Source organism: Monopterus albus, unplaced genomic scaffold (genome assembly GCF_001952655.1).
Source record: "Monopterus albus unplaced genomic scaffold, M_albus_1.0 scaffold134.1, whole genome shotgun sequence".
In the NCBI taxonomy this organism is placed as follows: Eukaryota; Metazoa; Chordata; class Actinopteri; order Synbranchiformes; family Synbranchidae; genus Monopterus; species Monopterus albus.
In genome coordinates this window covers 1,570,608-1,589,335 of record NW_018128014.1, presented here as the reverse complement: position 1 = coordinate 1,589,335, position 18,728 = coordinate 1,570,608, and the positions used below count along the sequence as shown (strand labels likewise).

The 18,728-nt window shown below is 41.1% G+C and overlaps 1 protein-coding gene across 3 annotated transcripts in view; it reads right to left on the bottom strand.

The window, feature by feature from the left end:
* The window catches only part of opcml (opioid binding protein/cell adhesion molecule-like), a 514,606-nt gene that overhangs the window by 193,258 nt on the left and 302,620 nt on the right, over positions 1 to 18,728 (bottom strand). For 2 of the 3 annotated variants that reach the window (XM_020613418.1, XM_020613419.1), the window contains exon 2: positions 16,775 to 16,850. In XM_020613418.1, the coding sequence (XP_020469074.1) occupies positions 16,775 to 16,850 (76 nt within the window). Of the gene's footprint in view, positions 1 to 16,774; positions 17,411 to 18,728 lie in introns of those variants that run through there. The other variant, XM_020613417.1, reaches the window with a different exon arrangement.

The following is an 18,728-nucleotide window of genomic DNA, read 5'->3' as shown; positions in this document are numbered from 1 at the left end:
TCAGTGAAAACCTTGCAGATTTAATGACACTGATATTTGACAACAGACAGCATTATAGCTCTTCACAGTTATCTGAGAAGGCTGCAACTAAGGGTAGGCTTTTGTTTCTTTTGATTTGAAACAAGCCATTCAGGCAGAATACCCAGCATATCTCCACTGAATATTTCAACACCGCGTGTAATAAGTGCTGAGTGAAGATACAATAAAACGAGAGCTTTCTCAGTGAATGCAAGCACTTCTCATTACTTCTGAGTGAGAAGTGAAAAACACTAGGCTCAGAATTGTTAAGATGTGAATCAAAGTGACATGGTTTTTAAAGGTTTCATTGACCTCAAATTAAATGTGTTAACTGGTAATGTAATATAACAGTCTTCACTACATAACCAAAACTACAACAGTGTCCTAACATATTCACAATTTTGATAAAGTCAATAATAGAAGAAAACATGACATGTATACATGTTTGTCAGTTGTCTATGTAAAGGACTTGAGGCATTTTGTTAAGTCAAAATACTCATAGATTACAGTACATTTTTTCATATAGGGAGAAAATGCCAAAGCAGCAACAAGAAATAAAAACACATTTTGCAGCAACAAGCACTTTTAGACAATTCAATTCTGTTCTTGCATTTCTTAGTGTGTGAGGCTGTATATGATCAATTCTTTTTGTCAGCTCTACATTAAAAATAAAGGTATCACGATGCACTACTTGAACAATAGCTAATACTCACCAGGCTTCTGGCCAACAACTGCAGTAATCAGTGTGCAAAACAATGAAATGTTTAACTTTATTACATTTAGAAAAAAGCCGCTTCAAGCCTGGACTGGTTCTTATTCAGGTAAAACAGCAAATTTGTCAAATTCTTGATTGTGCAGTGTGTGTTTGAAATCTCTATGAAAATTGTTATTTAGAAAAAAAACTGTCTATCAGATTCCTAGAGCCCAAGATGACATGTTCAAATGTCTTATTTAAAAAAAAAAGCTTTTTTAAGTAAAAGATGATAAATATTTGACAATTATTTTTCTGTCAATCAACTAATCAATCAATTTGATTAATCAACTAAGTTTCAGCCATTAAAGGCTGTAGTTATTTATCATTTAATTTGGTAACTCAACTGATTTCCATTTCATTTTTCAGTATATCAAGTTAAATATCTGAAAGAGGTCATTCAAAAAAATGTATGCAGCCACTGTATTATTTCAGTGTGAAACTGATAAGGGGAAATGGTGCTGACTGGAACATTCTCACACTTCTCCATTTCCTTCTCAAAAAAAGAGCTATATTGGCACAGCAGACAATTAAACCCATGCCCTTCTTCAAGAATGGGCTGTGAATTCTGGTGTAACTGCATCTTTACTCAGACAGGTGCCATGTGACTCTACGCACTCTGTTTACAAGGCTAAGACATAGACTCTCCCAAGGGTCAGATGCACATTGACTCAGCCATCTCTGCTTCTGATCTGTCCACCTGAGAGAAGGACTGTCAGTGACGCAGCAGTGGAGCCATAGGCCCCGAGGGAAGCCACCAGTTGATATTTTCAGTGACATACTGTAGACTTGTGTACTACTCATCACTGAAAGGAGGGGGACCTTGTAGTCACTAAGCCTGAGTAGTAGGTTTTGATCAACTTAAGGCTACTCTAGCTAATTTTCTTTCAGCTTCTAGAGGGTCTATAGTGAAATTCAAAATAAACTGACACCATAAGCTGCCCTTTGCCCATCCTATCACGTCCTGTTTCCTAGCAATGATGCAAAATGCACCATCCAGTCTGAAGACAGCATTAACTGACTAACAAGTAATTTGGCAAGCCAGTAGAACACTCTGGTTACTGCTAATGTGACACAAAGCACACAAATCAAAGCAATTTACTACAAAATTAAAATGATATTAAATCGTTACAAAGGCCATGACTATGCCAGGTTGCTAATGTTACAAAAAAGTGTTACCTTTGGATGCTAATGCATCCAGAAGTAAGAACCCCACAGTCAAATATGTTTTCCTTTGGCTGCTTTTAACACTGTCCATCTCAAAACATCCAACCAATGTTAAACCTGGTTTTTGCTCTTTCTTTGCCCCACTGTCTCTGTACAAAATGACCTCTTCGGTGTGATAGACACTGTTTCGAATAAGAGGTCTTCCATGGCTGGCTGTCTGAAATGACTGCTCACAGTTTGAAAAACACTTCTTAGAACTAGGGATGCTCTGATACTGATACCAGCATCGGGTCTGATACCACCCTCTAGTACTTGCACTCATACTTGTAAAAGTTGTCTGATACACACCAATACTATTTAACAGCAGCTTTACATTAGCATCATGCTGGATGAGCCAGTCATTAGGCAGCGACAACGAACTTAAAGCTGACTTCTCTGTCTCTGTCTCCCTGTGACAAGGAAGGAGCAGGACACACATGGCAGACGAGATGCCTAGGTACTGTAGTCAGTATTGTACTGTGACAACACTCAATATGTGCAACAAAATCCAGCCGCAATGAAGAGGACACATATTGAAACACCTGTTGAACACACTGAACACAACAGCAAACTTGCAGAAATGCGACGTCTTCACTACCCCGGGGTCAAAATGCCCGGTCCCATTCACCCACTAAACCCACATGGTCCTCGTTTTGCTGACTGTAGTGAATTGTCAAGGACAAAAAAAAAACCCAAACATTCATTTTATGTAGTTAAAAGTGGAGTCTAATGAGCTCTTTGTTTGAAAATGGGTTGAATTCTTGTTGACTTGGAGGCTGATGCAGCAGAGCAGGTGTGTGTGTCCAGCAGAGAGGACAGGACGGAGTCAGAGACAGTAGCCAGTTTAACATAAAAACATGCAGCCTTGTTAAATTAAATATTTAAATTGCTGACTGTGATATGTGCTCCAAACCTACCTTTCTGAAGGGGGCTTCTGAAATAATTTTGTCCTAACAGAATGTAGAACTCCTACAAAGGCTAAAACCCACTGTATTACAGTGTGTTATGTAGTAATGTACGTACCCTCAGTCAGTTACACATTAACTTCAGTAGGGATGGTGGCAGTGCTGTGTTTATCATAGTTTTCAAATTTACACAGCCTCCTGTTATATTTTCTCACAGTCAGAAGGTACAGTATATCTCATGAAAACAAAAAGTATCTAAATTCTTTTGTCATTTTTATAGTAGAAACACTACATTATAATTAAGTACTTTTCTTGCTACTTGATATTAGCGAGCACTCAAATGTAAGTATTTGTAGTTGGTCTGAAAAAAGTGCTATCGGTGCATCCCTACTTATAGCCTTTGCTATGAGGCAGGTGGGGCTTATTAATTTATTTATATGTATCATTTTTGCACATATCAGTAAATAGCAGACAGTCCCTTACTTCACCACACTCACACACCAACAGGCACAAACACATCTTCAGGTTGCAGCAGTTTTGGATTATTTATAGAAAAATACATCAGGCTGAAGTTTTAACAGTCGAAGATTTTTCATCCATCTAATAAAGATTTAAACATCTCACTCTGTGGATGTCGTTTGTGAACTTTTGGAATTTAGGTTTCTGGTGGATTATATTTTAGAGATTGGTTTAGCTTTTTGTCAGCAGTTCTCAAATCATGAATCTGTCTTAAAGTTTTAAAGGCTGTGTTGTATTGAAGAAAAAATGAGAGAGAGATTATACCTTTGGGTTGTATCTTGGTCAAGCTCACACAAAGTGTGTGTTTTTATGATTATAGATATATTATTAATATTATTATTCTATAGATACTGGCCAGCTTGTGGCCAGATAATAAATCATCACCATTGGTAAACCTGCTCTCTGTGAGTATTGGCCCACTGCACTGGCTGCGAGGGTCCCCAGAGCCTACTGTAGCCTACTATTTATAGTTAAGATAAACTGCCATCAGAGAAATTTGTCATTTAAAATACATGTCTGCTTACCTGAATATGAGAACGTGCTGGCTGGACTGCGAGACACACCCTTCTCTCCTGCCTGTGCAGCGTTTGGCGACTGTTTGGTCAATTCACTGTAACAGTTCATTCACCACACACATCTTTGTAACATAATAAGGGCTGAGGGCCAATCAAGGCATTCCTAGTCAAAGGGCCAAAGTCCAAATGGGGTCACGAGTTCCTGATCTCATTAAAATTCAAGTCGGGTCTAAAGTATCAAGTTCATGAGTCCAGTCTGACTGGCATCCAAGTCACATGACTTGAGTCCCCACCTCTGGTGGCGAGACATTTTTACTTGATTTATCAGACAATGTGTAAAATCTTAGTTGATAGACTTTTGAAGACAACGATTATAGAGAGAGAAAAAAGAAAACCATTTGCCACCTGCTTCCAACCAGCGTTGAGTCACAAAACAATACAGGATGCAAGCTGGATCAGCATCAACTAAAGCTGAATGAAGATTTTAGATTTTTGTCTGGGTCTGGTGCCACTCCCCCACACACTATTAGTGGCTCATGGAAATGAAGATACTGCTGGTGAGGGCTGATTGTGGCTACCAAGCAGAGCACATCAGTCCTACACAACCCATTCATGACTGTCAAACTGTCAATGCAGGCAAGGATAAAGTAGAAGTGGTATGATAACTAACTCCTATATATAGACAGCTCCCATAGTGTTGAAGTGCTTAAACACAGCACATGCCACCAAATTGTTAGCACTAAAATAACATCCCCCCATGTACAGTTTACAGTATGGGTCCAAACAAAATGACATTACAAGATGGCCCAGAGGCTTCCACTGTTCCAGTAAACACAATTGGTCATGATTTTGGCGTAGTCAGAGCCACCGCTGTGTGTATGGCGACCAGCATGGGTCGCCATACATACAGCAGTGGCTCTGACTGGTTGGGGCACCTGCACGGTGGGGGCTGGAACTGGGAGAGGACTGTGTCACGAAGGTAAATCAAATGAAATCAAAGAATCACAATATACTGTAGCTCTGCAAAAAAATCTTTATATGAATGCACTTCTTTTAAAGACAGAAAATTGCCTTGTATTCAGCTTTAACATTAATTGTTTGGTGAATACTTTGGAAACAATCACACATTTTTCCTTTTCCCCCAGATCAAACACAAATTCATCTTCATTTAAAACTCTAAACAGAACAGTTTTAACTGGAAGGAATTGACAGTGGCAAGAAGAAAAAAATGTTGGTTTATCATCATAAAATAGAAGAGCATGGTTTCTATTCCATGTATATTTCTATTATTGTATAAAAAAATTTCACTGAAATAACACTTTGCATGCTGATAATGAAAGCTACTCGTGTGTTTCTTTAGTAATTTCACATTACAGGTTGCTCATTTAATCAGCATTACTATTTAAAGCCTTACTAGGCACATTAGTAGAAAAACAGCATGACTAATGCCACTGTACATTAATAGATAGTGTTTGAGAGACCCATAGAACCTCCATGTGCTCAAGCTACCATGCCACTGAACAGCATGAATGCCTGCTGTAAAGTGTTTGTTTGGCTGCTCCAAACCATCACAGGTTGTTACCTGTTCAGGTTTAAACAAAAAAAGTGGGTGCTTCCATGTTGCTTAATTTAATATCACAAACAACTGAAGTCTTGCTCTTCCCTCCCTACACTGCCCACACGGCCATTAAGAATATGGCATCCCATTCACTGACAACTTGAATCAAGGCTCCATGGCTTCATACCTGGTAATAAAACAGTTCACATTCTGACAGTTACCAGCAATTGGTGCTAATTGTCACAAGTCATTTAATGAAACACACTTGGACGTAAACATGTGTTAGGTATGTCACCCACCCTCTCCCCTTTCAGCTAATTAGAGTCATTTCATTATTAGAGCTGCCATTTTGATGCAAGTAATGGCAATTACAATCAATTATTCACAAAGGATCATAAATGATCACAATATAAATAACTTCACTAGTACCTGAAAATTCCATTTTAAAGACAGGTCCATGACCCATATACAGACATGTATAATATAGTCGCTAGGAAAAGTAATGGTACTGTCTGCAATTTCCTGGTTTCCTGCATAAATTGGTCATGAAATGTGAGCTGATCTTCAACAAAGTCACAAATATCAACAAACACAATATTTCTAAGCTCATAAAAGAAAAACAGTTATGCTCTTTCATGTATTTACTGAACACAACCATTAAACATACAAAGTGATGGTGAAAGTAATGGCAACGCCAGGCTTCTGATGTCACAAAATGTCAACTAGAATCAGGTGTTGGCAAACCTGGAGTCCTGTCAATGAAACAAGAATGGAGGTGTCGTTTGGAACTACTTGGACTTATAAAAACACTCAAGCAGTGTCAGTGTGCTATCCACAAGCAGCATCAGCTGATGTGAGCCAGGACTCACAAAAAAAGAGATCTCAGAAGACCTACAATCAGGAGTTGTTGATTTGCATGTAGCTGGAAAGGGTTGCAGAGTCATCTCAAAGACTTCAGATATTCACCAGTCCACAGTTAGACATGCTCTCTACAAATGGAGACGATTTGGTTCTGTGGCTATTCTTCATAAAAGTGGGCATCTGGCCGAGATCACTCCAAAAGGTACAACACAGAACACTCAGTGAGGTAAAAAAGAACCCTAGAGTAACAGCTAAAGACTTGAAGGATTTGTTTGAGTTGGTTAACATCTCTGTTGATGAGTCAACCACATGCTAAATATTGAACAGGCGTGGTATCCAATGCAGGACACCACAGAGGAAACCACTGCTCTCCAAAAACAACATTGCAGCAGGCTTGAAGTTTACCAAAGACCGCCTTGACATTGCACAACAGCACTGAGTAAACGTCTTGTGGATAGATGAAACAAAGTCTGGGCTACGTATGGCATAAAAAGAGAACTGTGTACCAACATGAAAACATCATCCCATCATCCAAAGGCTTTGCTGCCTCTGGCCCTCTTCCCACTGTGGAGAGAAAATTAATTTCCAAGTTTATCCAGGTGTCCTACAGGATGATGTCAGGGTAGCTGTCTGAAGGCTGAAGCTCTGAACAAGCTGGGTGATGCAGCAGCACAATGACCCTAAACACTGAAGTAAATCTACTACAGAATGTCTTCAGAGACACAAACACTGCCTTTTGGAATGGCCCAGTTAGAGCCCAGACCTCAACCCAATAGAGAGGCTGTTACGTCCGTGACCCGGGCCGCCCCATGTACCTCGGTAGCAGGCACAGGTAGTTCCAGCAGCTCCGCCCCCGCACAGGTGAGGGTGCATTCCAGGCGACAAGGCACACCTGCTCTCCATTATCAGAGCAGTATATAGGGTCAGCGTTGGTGCGTCCTCGTCGCCAGATTATTATGTGTTATCCTGTTGGTGACTATGTTTCATGTTCATGTCAAGGCCTCAAGTTTATGGACCATTGTTTGATCTGCGCTCCTTTCACAACATTGTGAACTGTTATTGCGCCTTGTTCTGTTGTATCGGTTTTCGTGCCCTTCTCACGTTTAAAGGAGTTTTTGGTTTTTGGACTGCTTTTTGTGAATTGCTCCTCCTCTCAGAGCTCCAAGGCAATCCTGGGACAGCGCCACCATCTTACGTCGCACCGCTCAGCTACCAGTGCTGCCTCATCAGGGGACCCACACACCGAACCCGAGATCTCTGGCACCAGTCTCCCCCTCCCTGGACTACTCCCTGGGCCTGCAGCGCGCTCAGCTGTTCAGGTCCCCAGAGTGACTACCGGAAACAATCTATACCATACCTGCTGCTTGTTCTTAAACTCTCTCTCTGTTCTTATTTAGCGAGCAACGCCTCTCATTCACCCCGGGAGACAGTAGTCCAGTCAACTCAGTGTGCCCAGCTGCCCCAAGATCAGCGGACGAGACCGGCTCTGTTTTGTTTGTTTTCGTGGAGCATTAAATACGTTTTTCTTGTCTAGCCTGGGTTCGACTCTGCATATTTACTGGGTCCTAAACAACTCACACACAGCTCGATGTAACAGATGCTGTGGAATGACCTCAAGACATTTACACCAGATGTCCTAAGAATATGGCTGAGCCGATGTAGTTCTATCAGGAAGAATGGTCCAAAATTCCTCCTGAACATTGTGCAGGTCTAATCCAGAGCTACAGGAAGTGCTGGCTTGAGGTTGTTGCTGCCTGTGTTTGTTATGGTCTGATGTGAACTAAATTCAGGAAAAATATCCCAATGATTATTTATTATTACAATACTTCTGAACAGTTAAATAAATTGTAGGACAATTCAACAATCTGAAAGAGAGGGGACAATCACCACTTCGGCATAAAAAATCAACAATAGTATTAGATATGAGAATTGTGAAAGAATTTCATTCTGGAATTTCATTCATTCAGTCATTGTTGGCCCTACAGTACAGTCAGTAAGAGTCAAGGGTCCAGATTCAGGTTGGCTCCGTTCCCCTCTCCACCCGGCCAGGTGCAAACACACACTCACCACTGCAGCACCACCATACTACCTAACCCACAGCTATTCTAACTTTTATCTTCTCCCTGTCACACATCCTGTACACTGCCCTCCTACTACTTAAGCCAGAGTCACAGTTTTATGCCAGCTCTACACCCTTTCTTGCAGGAATTGTCTGAGATGTCCAGTACATGAACTTCTAGGTCGCACTGACCCAACACACATTTCCTTTTTTAAACGTGAACTTAAAAGTGAGCACACGAACAGTGCGCACAAGACTGAAGTTATGCCCAATTTTAAGCTTTCCATTTAAGGGAGGCTGCTCTCTAGATGTTTATTCACAAGATGAACCCATAAATTAAACAAAGAGGACACAAGCCAGGATATTCTTGCTTGAACGAGCTATCGGTGCATAGTTCCCATGGTCTCCATGCATAAACACCCTCAAATATTTCAGAGAAGAGAAACAGATGTCTCCCAAGATTATATAAACACTTAGCTCACCCTTACATGACTATCAGCTATTACCTACTGCAAATAATATCTATATGTAATCTACACACTCCTACTATATTCTATTACATATTACATTTTAACTGGTAACCTGTTTTTGACCACTACCCCATGATGTGAGAGAAATCCTTCCAGAGGTGTGAGTTGAGGACCTCTTGGACAGGGGATTTAGCCAGGTGTTCCCAGCACACCCACACTACATGTTTGGGTTTGCCAGGTCTGCCCAGCTGTCTCCACCACCAATTTGATCCAACTTACCACCAGGTGGTGATCAGTTGACAGCTCTGCTCCTCTCTTTACCCGAGTGTACAAGACATGTAGCCTTAAATCAAAGTTGATCATTGATCTGAGGCCTATGGTGTTCTAGTACCAAGTACACTTATGAAAAACAATCTATACCATACCTGCTGCTTGTTCTTAAACTCTCTCTCTGTTCTTATTTAGCGAGCAACGCCTCTCATTCACCCCGGGAGACAGTAGTCCAGTCAACTCAGTGTGCCCAGCTGCCCCAAGATCAGCGGACGAGACCGGCTCTGTTTTGTTTGTTTTCGTGGAGCATTAAATACGTTTTTCTTGTCTAGCCTGGGTTCGACTCTGCATATTTACTGGGTCCTAAACAACTCACACACAGCTCGATGTAACAGATGCTGTGGAATGACCTCAAGACATTTACACCAGATGTCCTAAGAATATGGCTGAGCCGATGTAGTTCTATCAGGAAGAATGGTCCAAAATTCCTCCTGAACATTGTGCAGGTCTAATCCAGAGCTACAGGAAGTGCTGGCTTGAGGTTGTTGCTGCCTGTGTTTGTTATGGTCTGATGTGAACTAAATTCAGGAAAAATATCCCAATGATTATTTATTATTACAATACTTCTGAACAGTTAAATAAATTGTAGGACAATTCAACAATCTGAAAGAGAGGGGACAATCACCACTTCGGCATAAAAAATCAACAATAGTATTAGATATGAGAATTGTGAAAGAATTTCATTCTGGAATTTCATTCATTCAGTCATTGTTGGCCCTACAGTACAGTCAGTAAGAGTCAAGGGTCCAGATTCAGGTTGGCTCCGTTCCCCTCTCCACCCGGCCAGGTGCAAACACACACTCACCACTGCAGCACCACCATACTACCTAACCCACAGCTATTCTAACTTTTATCTTCTCCCTGTCACACATCCTGTACACTGCCCTCCTACTACTTAAGCCAGAGTCACAGTTTTATGCCAGCTCTACACCCTTTCTTGCAGGAATTGTCTGAGATGTCCAGTACATGAACTTCTAGGTCGCACTGACCCAACACACATTTCCTTTTTTAAACGTGAACTTAAAAGTGAGCACACGAACAGTGCGCACAAGACTGAAGTTATGCCCAATTTTAAGCTTTCCATTTAAGGGAGGCTGCTCTCTAGATGTTTATTCACAAGATGAACCCATAAATTAAACAAAGAGGACACAAGCCAGGATATTCTTGCTTGAGCAAGCTATCAGTACACAGTTCCCATGGTCTCCATGCACAAACACCCTCAAACATTCCAAAGCAGAGAAACAGATCTCTCCAAAATTATATAAACACTTAGCTCACACGTACATGACTATCAACTATTACCTACTACAGATAATAACTATATGTAATCTACGCAATCAAGGTCAAAGTGTTTATTTGTCATATGCACAGTTGGGAAACGTGTTTCCCTGTACAATGATATACTTACTTTGCCATCCACATGAATGCCACATAATACAAATGAAATATAAAGTAGATGAGCAATAACACAAATCTAAATAGGCAGTAACACAAATCTAAGGCACTTTAAAGCAGCAAGTGAAGGGAGCAAATAAAAATACAACAAGAAGCAATATAAGGCAGAGAGAATATATGCTACGTGGGAGCCGTGGAGTGCAAATGCTCATCAGTCAATGTACAACTATGCATGTGCAAAATAAGTATGTAAACAGTACAGATGGATTTACATGAGGTAGATCCTGAGTCAGCTGTTTAGGAGTCTGATGGCAAGAAACAGTTTTTCAGTCTAGAGGTCCTGCATTTCATACCCCTGAGCCACCGGACAGAGGGCATTAGTATGAACAGTCCGTGCTGAGGGTGGGTGGGATCTTTGAGGATGGAGGCAGCTTTCCTCCGCACCCTGTGGTGGTAAATGCTCTGCAGAGAGGGCAGTGGAATCCTGGTGATCTTCTCCGCAGTCTTTACCACTCTGTGCAGGCTCTAATCTGTGTGTGGTCAGAGTGAGCTGGGTCTGAAGCAGCTGGAGGTTGACGGTGAGGCTGTGGAGGTATTTGGGGTGGAGAGGACTGTTCACTCTGTGGAGGACAGCCCCACCACCTGGCAGTGCTACTTCTTGGATGATGGGTAAGATAAATGACTATATACATCTCTAGGCTCTTAGACAAGTTCACTGCCACCACTGTGGATGAAACAGGCTGTTTGAGTGCATTTGGTTTGTTTATCATGAGTCGTGCAGCACTGCCCCCTGTGGGTTATATGGCAGCAGTAGTCTTGTCCGTGTTGAGGCTGAGATTATTGTCCTTGCACCATGACACCAGACCGGCCGCCTCCCTCCTGTAGGCTGCTTCGTCACCACCAGTAATACGACCTATCACTGTGGTGTTGTCCGCGAACTCTAGGATGATGTTGTCTTTGTGGGAGGCGACACAGTCGTGGGTGAACAGGGTGTAGAGGATGGGACTGAGGACACATCCCTGTGGGGTGCCGATGTTCGTGATAATGCTGTGTTCTGCCCTCTGTTTGAGTGCATTTGGTTTGTTTATCATGAGTCGTGCAGCACTGCCCCCTGTGGGTTATATGGCAGCAGTAATCTTGAGAGACGATGCAAAGTTAAGTCAGATATTGTAGCCTGCAAGGTTTTGTGTTGTGAAAATCTGTTAATTCTCAGCATTGTGTCTCGGACACGATTCGTCTGTAAGTATTGTTTTGTTGTCCTCTAGATATTATGAGGAGGAAGCGTACTGAGGTTTGTTGGAGCTAACATAGTTATGAGCTTATTATTAGCGCTGCTAGCTGTATGATTTGGTAGCCTATGTTGAGCAGTGAAACTGTGTTGTGCTAATTTCTGTTTGTCATTTGTGCTTTGTTACAGTTTACAAAAAACAAATAAAGAAGTAATTCATCATTGAATAACAAAAAACATCACGCCTTGTTTTTATTGGGGAATTACATCCTGTAAGCCGACCGTCTAGCTTGAACGGATTAATCATGGTGAGGACAGTCAAGGTTTTGTGTTGTGAAAATCTGTTAATTCTCAGCATTGTGTCTCGGACACGATTCGTCTGTAAGTATTGTTTTGTTGTCCTCTAGATATTATGAGGAGGAAGCGTACTGAGGTTTGTTGGAGCTAACATAGTTATGAGCTTATTATTAGCGCTGCTAGCTGTATGATTTGGTAGCCTATGTTGAGCAGTGAAACTGTGTTGTGCTAATTTCTGTTTGTCATTTGTGCTTTGTTACAGTTTACAAAAAACAAATAAAGAAGTAATTCATCATTGAATAACAAAAAACATCACGCCTTGTTTTTATTGGGGAATTACATCCTGTAAGCCGACCGTCTAGCTTGAACGGATTAATCATGGTGAGGACAGTACATGCTGGCTGAAATCCTATTGCCAATCCTGACAGTCTGGGGCCTGCCGGTCAGAAAGTCAAGGAGCCAGTCACAGAGGGTGGGGTGCAGACCCAGTGTGGACAGTTTGTGGGTGAGTTTGTGGAGGACAACTGTGTTGAAGGTGGAGCTGTAGTCAATGAAGAGTATCCTGATGTAATCCTACTATATTCTATTACATATTACATTTTAACTGGTATCTTGTTTGTTTTTAACCACTATATGCCAAAGATGGTTCAACCAGTCATTAAAACACAGTTCCCTGTGTCTCACTGTATCACTGTGTACACTACTAACTACACACACAAAGTTATCTTACTTTGTATATATTCTTTATTTCTATTACTATTAATCTATTGAGAACTTAAACATATTTTAGCTTTTTCTATTTGATTTTTATTAGTCAGGTAAAGTTTATTTATACCACTCCTTTCATACACAATGGCAGCTCAAGGTACCTCACATACACTATACTGTGTGAGCATAGATAAAAGCCATACAAAGTTAACATCAAAAAGATAATAAAAATAATATAACAATAAAAAAACAGCAAATCCCAACACATAATCTCTCTCACACACACACACACACCCATATCAATCCCTTGTACAAAACAATTCAGTACAAGCATATTTATAGGCACAGGAAACAGACATATTTTAAGTATATTTTTAAGAATACTGATGCTGGTGATTGAATGCAAGTCATCTGGCAAATTGTTCCAGAGAGTGGGACCTAGGTAAGAAAAAGCACCGTCAGAAGACTTTACATATAATTTTGGCACAGTTTCAAAATGACTGACGACATAAGGTGTCTAGAAGGATCAGTGAGCGAGTCATTCATATACCGAGGAGCCATTGGTTGGTACTGGCAGTACTGGGAATATTGTGTACAGGATAGAGCCTTGTTTATTAGTGATGGGCTGATCCACATTTTTTCCAATCCAGTTCCTATCTGATTCAGATACACAAACATAGCTTTGGTTTACTATGATTTCACATTTATCATTCAAAATGTAGCCAAAATTAGAGTATTATTAATTTATTATTAATAAAAAAAAATCTGTCCCACCTGTCTTTGTATTGAGGATCCAGTAAAGGGGCAACTGAACAGAGGGGATCATCTACGATCCCTCTTACATATGAGGTCCAAATATAAGTTGTGTAGCTTGTGGCTTTAACATCTTCTAACTGCCGCTAACTGTGATGACACTCGATTTTGTAGTTGGGGTATAGCAGTCTCTGAAATGTATTTTCTGGATGGCAGATTAAACCTGGGCTCTAAGTGCTCCAACAGGCTGTGAAATCTGACAATCAGGCAGTGGTTGCTCATCGAGTATAATGAAATTGAGCAACTTCTCTGTAATTCCTTTAGCCTTTGGGTTGTCTGCTGGAGGTTTTCGTGTTTTTGGAAAGCATCAGTGAGAGTGCCTGGTGGTGTCTTCTCTGCTGGCTAGCATGAACACCTGGTACTCTTTCACGTGAAACCTCTCTATGTGCTTAACTAAATTGGTTGTACTGTACGATGCAGGTGTGCTTTCACCCCTCGGCACACTGGCTTTACACACATTACAAGTAGTTCTCTTGATTTTCGGCATTTCCAGACTAAAATATCTCCAAACAAATTACATTTTAGTCAAAACAACTGCTGATGTTATTTGCTCACTGGGTTACAGACTAAAGTTGCCGCAGATTTATGGAAAGATGTGGAATGGAATCTGGATTGGTACGTGGACTGGCCCGATCTGTCTGATATCCAGTGAGTGAACGATGTCAATATCGGACCTGATATCAATATAGGATCAGATCAGGCCTATCTCTACTATCAAATCCTATCCCTAGCTGTTGGAAAACCTAAATTTCCCCTATGTGGGATCAATACATTATTATTGTTGTTGTTATTTGAATCCAATTGTTATTTTAGAAACTGGTAATTTTACCCTCGGCTGAATGCTACGTATGGCACTGTGATATACTGTCTTTCAAATTGCAGTACTGGAAATATTGTGTACAGAATAGAGCCTTGTTTATGTGGCAAAATGGAGGATACAACCACTACAATGTATTTGGAAATACAGGAGTATATTGGTTGAAATACATTCTATCAATGCTACAATTCAATTCATATCATGTGTCCATAAAAACACTGTCAATACCAATTTCAGCTTTTCTAGCTTTCCCGTTATACTGATCAAATCAAATGTCAACACTGCTGTTGCCCTCCTCTCTAAGGCTCCCTTTCCAGCCCTCTGGGTTACTGCCACATGGGTGATGAGGGAGTTACAGAGGCTCTGCATAAGCAGGGTCCTCTCAGTGTCATTCTCTGGGTTCTCCAGGCACTTAGCAGTTAGCCATAAAATGTGGGGACAATGCTATCATATACCAGCGTCACAGGTCTTATTCCCACCTGCAGAAGTTGGGAGGTAGAATGACAATGATGTTGATTGATTTGTCTGGTGCTTTTAATACCATCCAGCTCTTCAAGCTTAGGGAGAAGCTCAAAGTGATGCAGGGTGGACAGCAAAGCGTTCTGGATTTTGGACTGTCTAGCTCACAAACATGTTACACCCCCACCCTGTCCCCACCCACATCATGAGTTATTTAGGTTTGGGAAAGGAAAGAACGACATGAGGCTGCCAAAGGAGTCCTCTAGGCTGTTACAGGGGCCACCATATAAAGCTTAGCATCAGTTTGGCAAAGAGCCAATGAGTGGATTTCAGTCTGACACCATCCAAGATGAGGAGAGTGAAAAGGATGGTTTTAGTGGACTCAACAGTCTACTTAACAAGATCTACTAATCAGAGGAGGCCAGCACACATTTGTAATGGCTGAGAAAGTAGACAGGACTAACATAATGGTGAGGGAGAACAGCTTTTTATTTTCTCAAAAGCTGTAAGATGAGGACTAAACTAACCACTTTCCACCACCACAGTGGTGAGCTTGTGCAGCTATGGCACATAATTGCCTTCCACCTCATCTAACACAGGTGAAACAGAAAGATATTTAGCTGCTCATCTGTGCCTATAGTCATCAAACTGTACAGTAACTCTTGTCTGAATACATCCCAGCCAGCCTAGAGCCAACTGAGCTCTACTGCCCTGTCCTGACAGCTTGAGGTACTGAGCACACCTTTTTTCCATTGACATGGTTATGTGATTATATTATCAAATTCACATCAATACTAGAAATTAACATGTCTGCTCACATAATTTGTATATCATATCATAACAATGCAGCACCATGCAGATAATGTTTAGCATAGGTTGAAAATCATGGCTTCACATGTTTATGTAACCACAACTGTGGTGTATATGTTTACTGTCTGTAAGGCTTATTTTCTTTTTAAATCCCATTTGTCTTTTTTAATTGCCTATCATTACCTTTGTTACTGCAACAACCTCATTCCAATGATCTCAGCAGGTTCATCTTAATTTAAACAATGCACCTTATATATAAATATAATTTTGTTAACAAATTTTGCCTTTGAAACATTTTTATAATATTTCAAAATCAAATGAAATGGAAAAGACATGTGTAAGGAAGTCTATTTTTTTGTATGCAGATGCAGTTGTGTGTGGGTATGGGTGTAGGTAGGTGTGTGTGGATGCGTGGGTGCGTGCAATGGGGCCCTATCTCATATCCTTTCACGGGGATTCAAAACTTCTAGCACCACACCTGGCCTATTTTCTAATATAAAAACATCACATATGCCATAGATGCACACTAAAACCCTATGCAGAGAAAAGCGCGTCCCTGTAGGACTACCACAGAAATACTGTAATATGATGAGTGGGTGCTCTGGTGTGAACTCTTATCAAATATTTCAAAACATTTCATGAAAAGTGTAATGAATAATGCCTCCCTGAAAATTTGTCATAACTCCATAAGTATCACACAGCTAATCAAATGAGTAGGTACACAACCCCTGTAATGCTGAATGTGAGTATCTTGGCTCTGTGCCTCCTCAACAATATTAACCATCAGGATCAATAACATTCAAGGGCAACGAACAGCAGAGGCTTCATGTCGAGTTGGGCACGTTATAATACAGCATGCAAATGACACCCATGCAGTTATGACCTACATAAAAACAAGCATGTGTGGGTTTTTATATACAGTGTGTTGACCTTTAGTAACTCCGCTGTTTGGACCAACACATGGTGTCGGCTAAAACAGAGTCAATCCCCATGGCGCACAAAAGGAGACAGCCTAATATCAGTCATGTGATAATGAAATACAATTCAAGACTTACTTTAAAACGGCGCTCTCCCCCTGCCTGACGGTGATGTTGTCCTTTAATACTGAATCCCCGCTTCTGGCTGGAACTCCTGCAGGTACAAGGAATAACAATTTAAGTCCGAGGACGACAAAGCATTTCCCAGGTACTCCTAAATAGCCACAAATTCCCATGTTTGCTTTCTGTCGCTGCGCAACTTCCAGAAAAACTTGAACCGTCGGATATTCCTTTTGCGTCTTGAGCTACGGACCGCAAATTCCACTCCGCAAACAAGATGCAGTGTAGCCTGCTGGAACTGCGATCGACCTGTAAATGGGCTTGTTATGAAATACTGTCAGTGTCCATCAACGCAGAAAAAAAGTGTCTTCCGCCCGCCAGCCGCTCCAGGAAACTGACTTCGGAGGAGAGAGAAGCACCGTGTTTCTCACAGATATGCGCACAGTCTCCCTGGCTTCAAACTGTGATCGCCGTGAAATGGATGCTCGCGCAGACATGCATCGGCCAAGTCTCCTTGTATGCTTTTCTTTCTCTGCCCTCGGTGAGCTGTTTTCTTTCTGTCTTTAACACTCAAAGCAAAAGGCTGAATTCGTTTCAGTGTCTTTTTGTTAAGTAGGCTACAGCTCCTGAAGAGTCTCTCTCTCTCTCTCTGTCTCTCTCTCACTCTCTCTCTCTCTCCTCTCTCTCTCTCTCTCGCTCCCCCCCAATCGCCAGGTAGCATCTTTTGCCTGTACCATGTGCACCATATGGCGTGCAGTCTGTGTTCCAACATTGGCAGAGGATACAGGGATCCCAAATTTTGATCCAAGGTTATGGAGTGTGTCCTTAAGGGGGGTTACAGGGAACACCACTATTTAGTAATATGACTACTAAATAATTTCTTGTAACATACCCACATTTAACATGATTTGCTCATATTTAGCACCCATGCATATGATAGGATCATAGATAGGCAGTTGATTATCTTTGTCAACAATATTCACTCTCCTACTAATTGAGATCACTTAGAGCAGTGACTGTCAGTGGGTGATGAGCAGAGGCACCCAGGGACCTGGAGATTACTAAACAAATGAGGAATTGTTACGTTTCACAATAATTTAATTGATCGGAGATGGCTGCATTCAGAGAATGAATAAAAAATATATCCTAACAATAGCTTTCACACTCTTACCTCAGTAAGTGCTGTACTTAAGCATTTGAAACATGAGTTTTGTTACTGTGCTTTTGTATGATTTGTGATAGAGGTCCTTGGGACAAAATCTCTCCAGATGGGATTCAAGCATGTATTTATTTGGCAACCATGACATGAAACAGATAAGGAGCCCTTATTGAGGATTAAATTATAAGAAAAATATTCATCTTCCTCAAGAATGTTACTCAAAGACGAATACAATTATTTTGCTTTGGTTCCATGTATTACAACAGATTTGGTCTGTGGGCTCATGTGTTCCCACTGTAACATCACCTGGGGTACAGCTGAGGGTGCCTTGCAAACCAGGCAAAGCAAGCACCTGCTCCACAGCCCTGGGTACTCCATGAAAAAGTGCATGTGGAATATGTTAAAAATAAACATTTATTGAGTTTTGTATTTATTATGAACATTCATAAATGTATTTTTATGATATTACAGCAAAGTAATCTTTGGGACACATTGCATTCCAGTGTAGCATAACTGGAGAGTAAGTAATTTTGTCTGGATTCCCTAATAGGTCCATCCAGACAAGGGTACCCCTCCATGTTGTCACATTATCATCCCCAGTTCCCCATAAAGTTGAAAATCACGTGACCGCTGTGCAGCAGATCATTGCAGATTTGAGTCAAGCAAAGAATTGGCCTACAGAAAGGTGTGTCCTGTACTGTAACTGTATGTTTTCTGTTTGAACTTATGAACGCAATTGGTCCTCACACACGTTAACCACATGGTCCCTGGACACTGTAGACCCCCTCCCCAACAGATGGGTGGACGACGCTC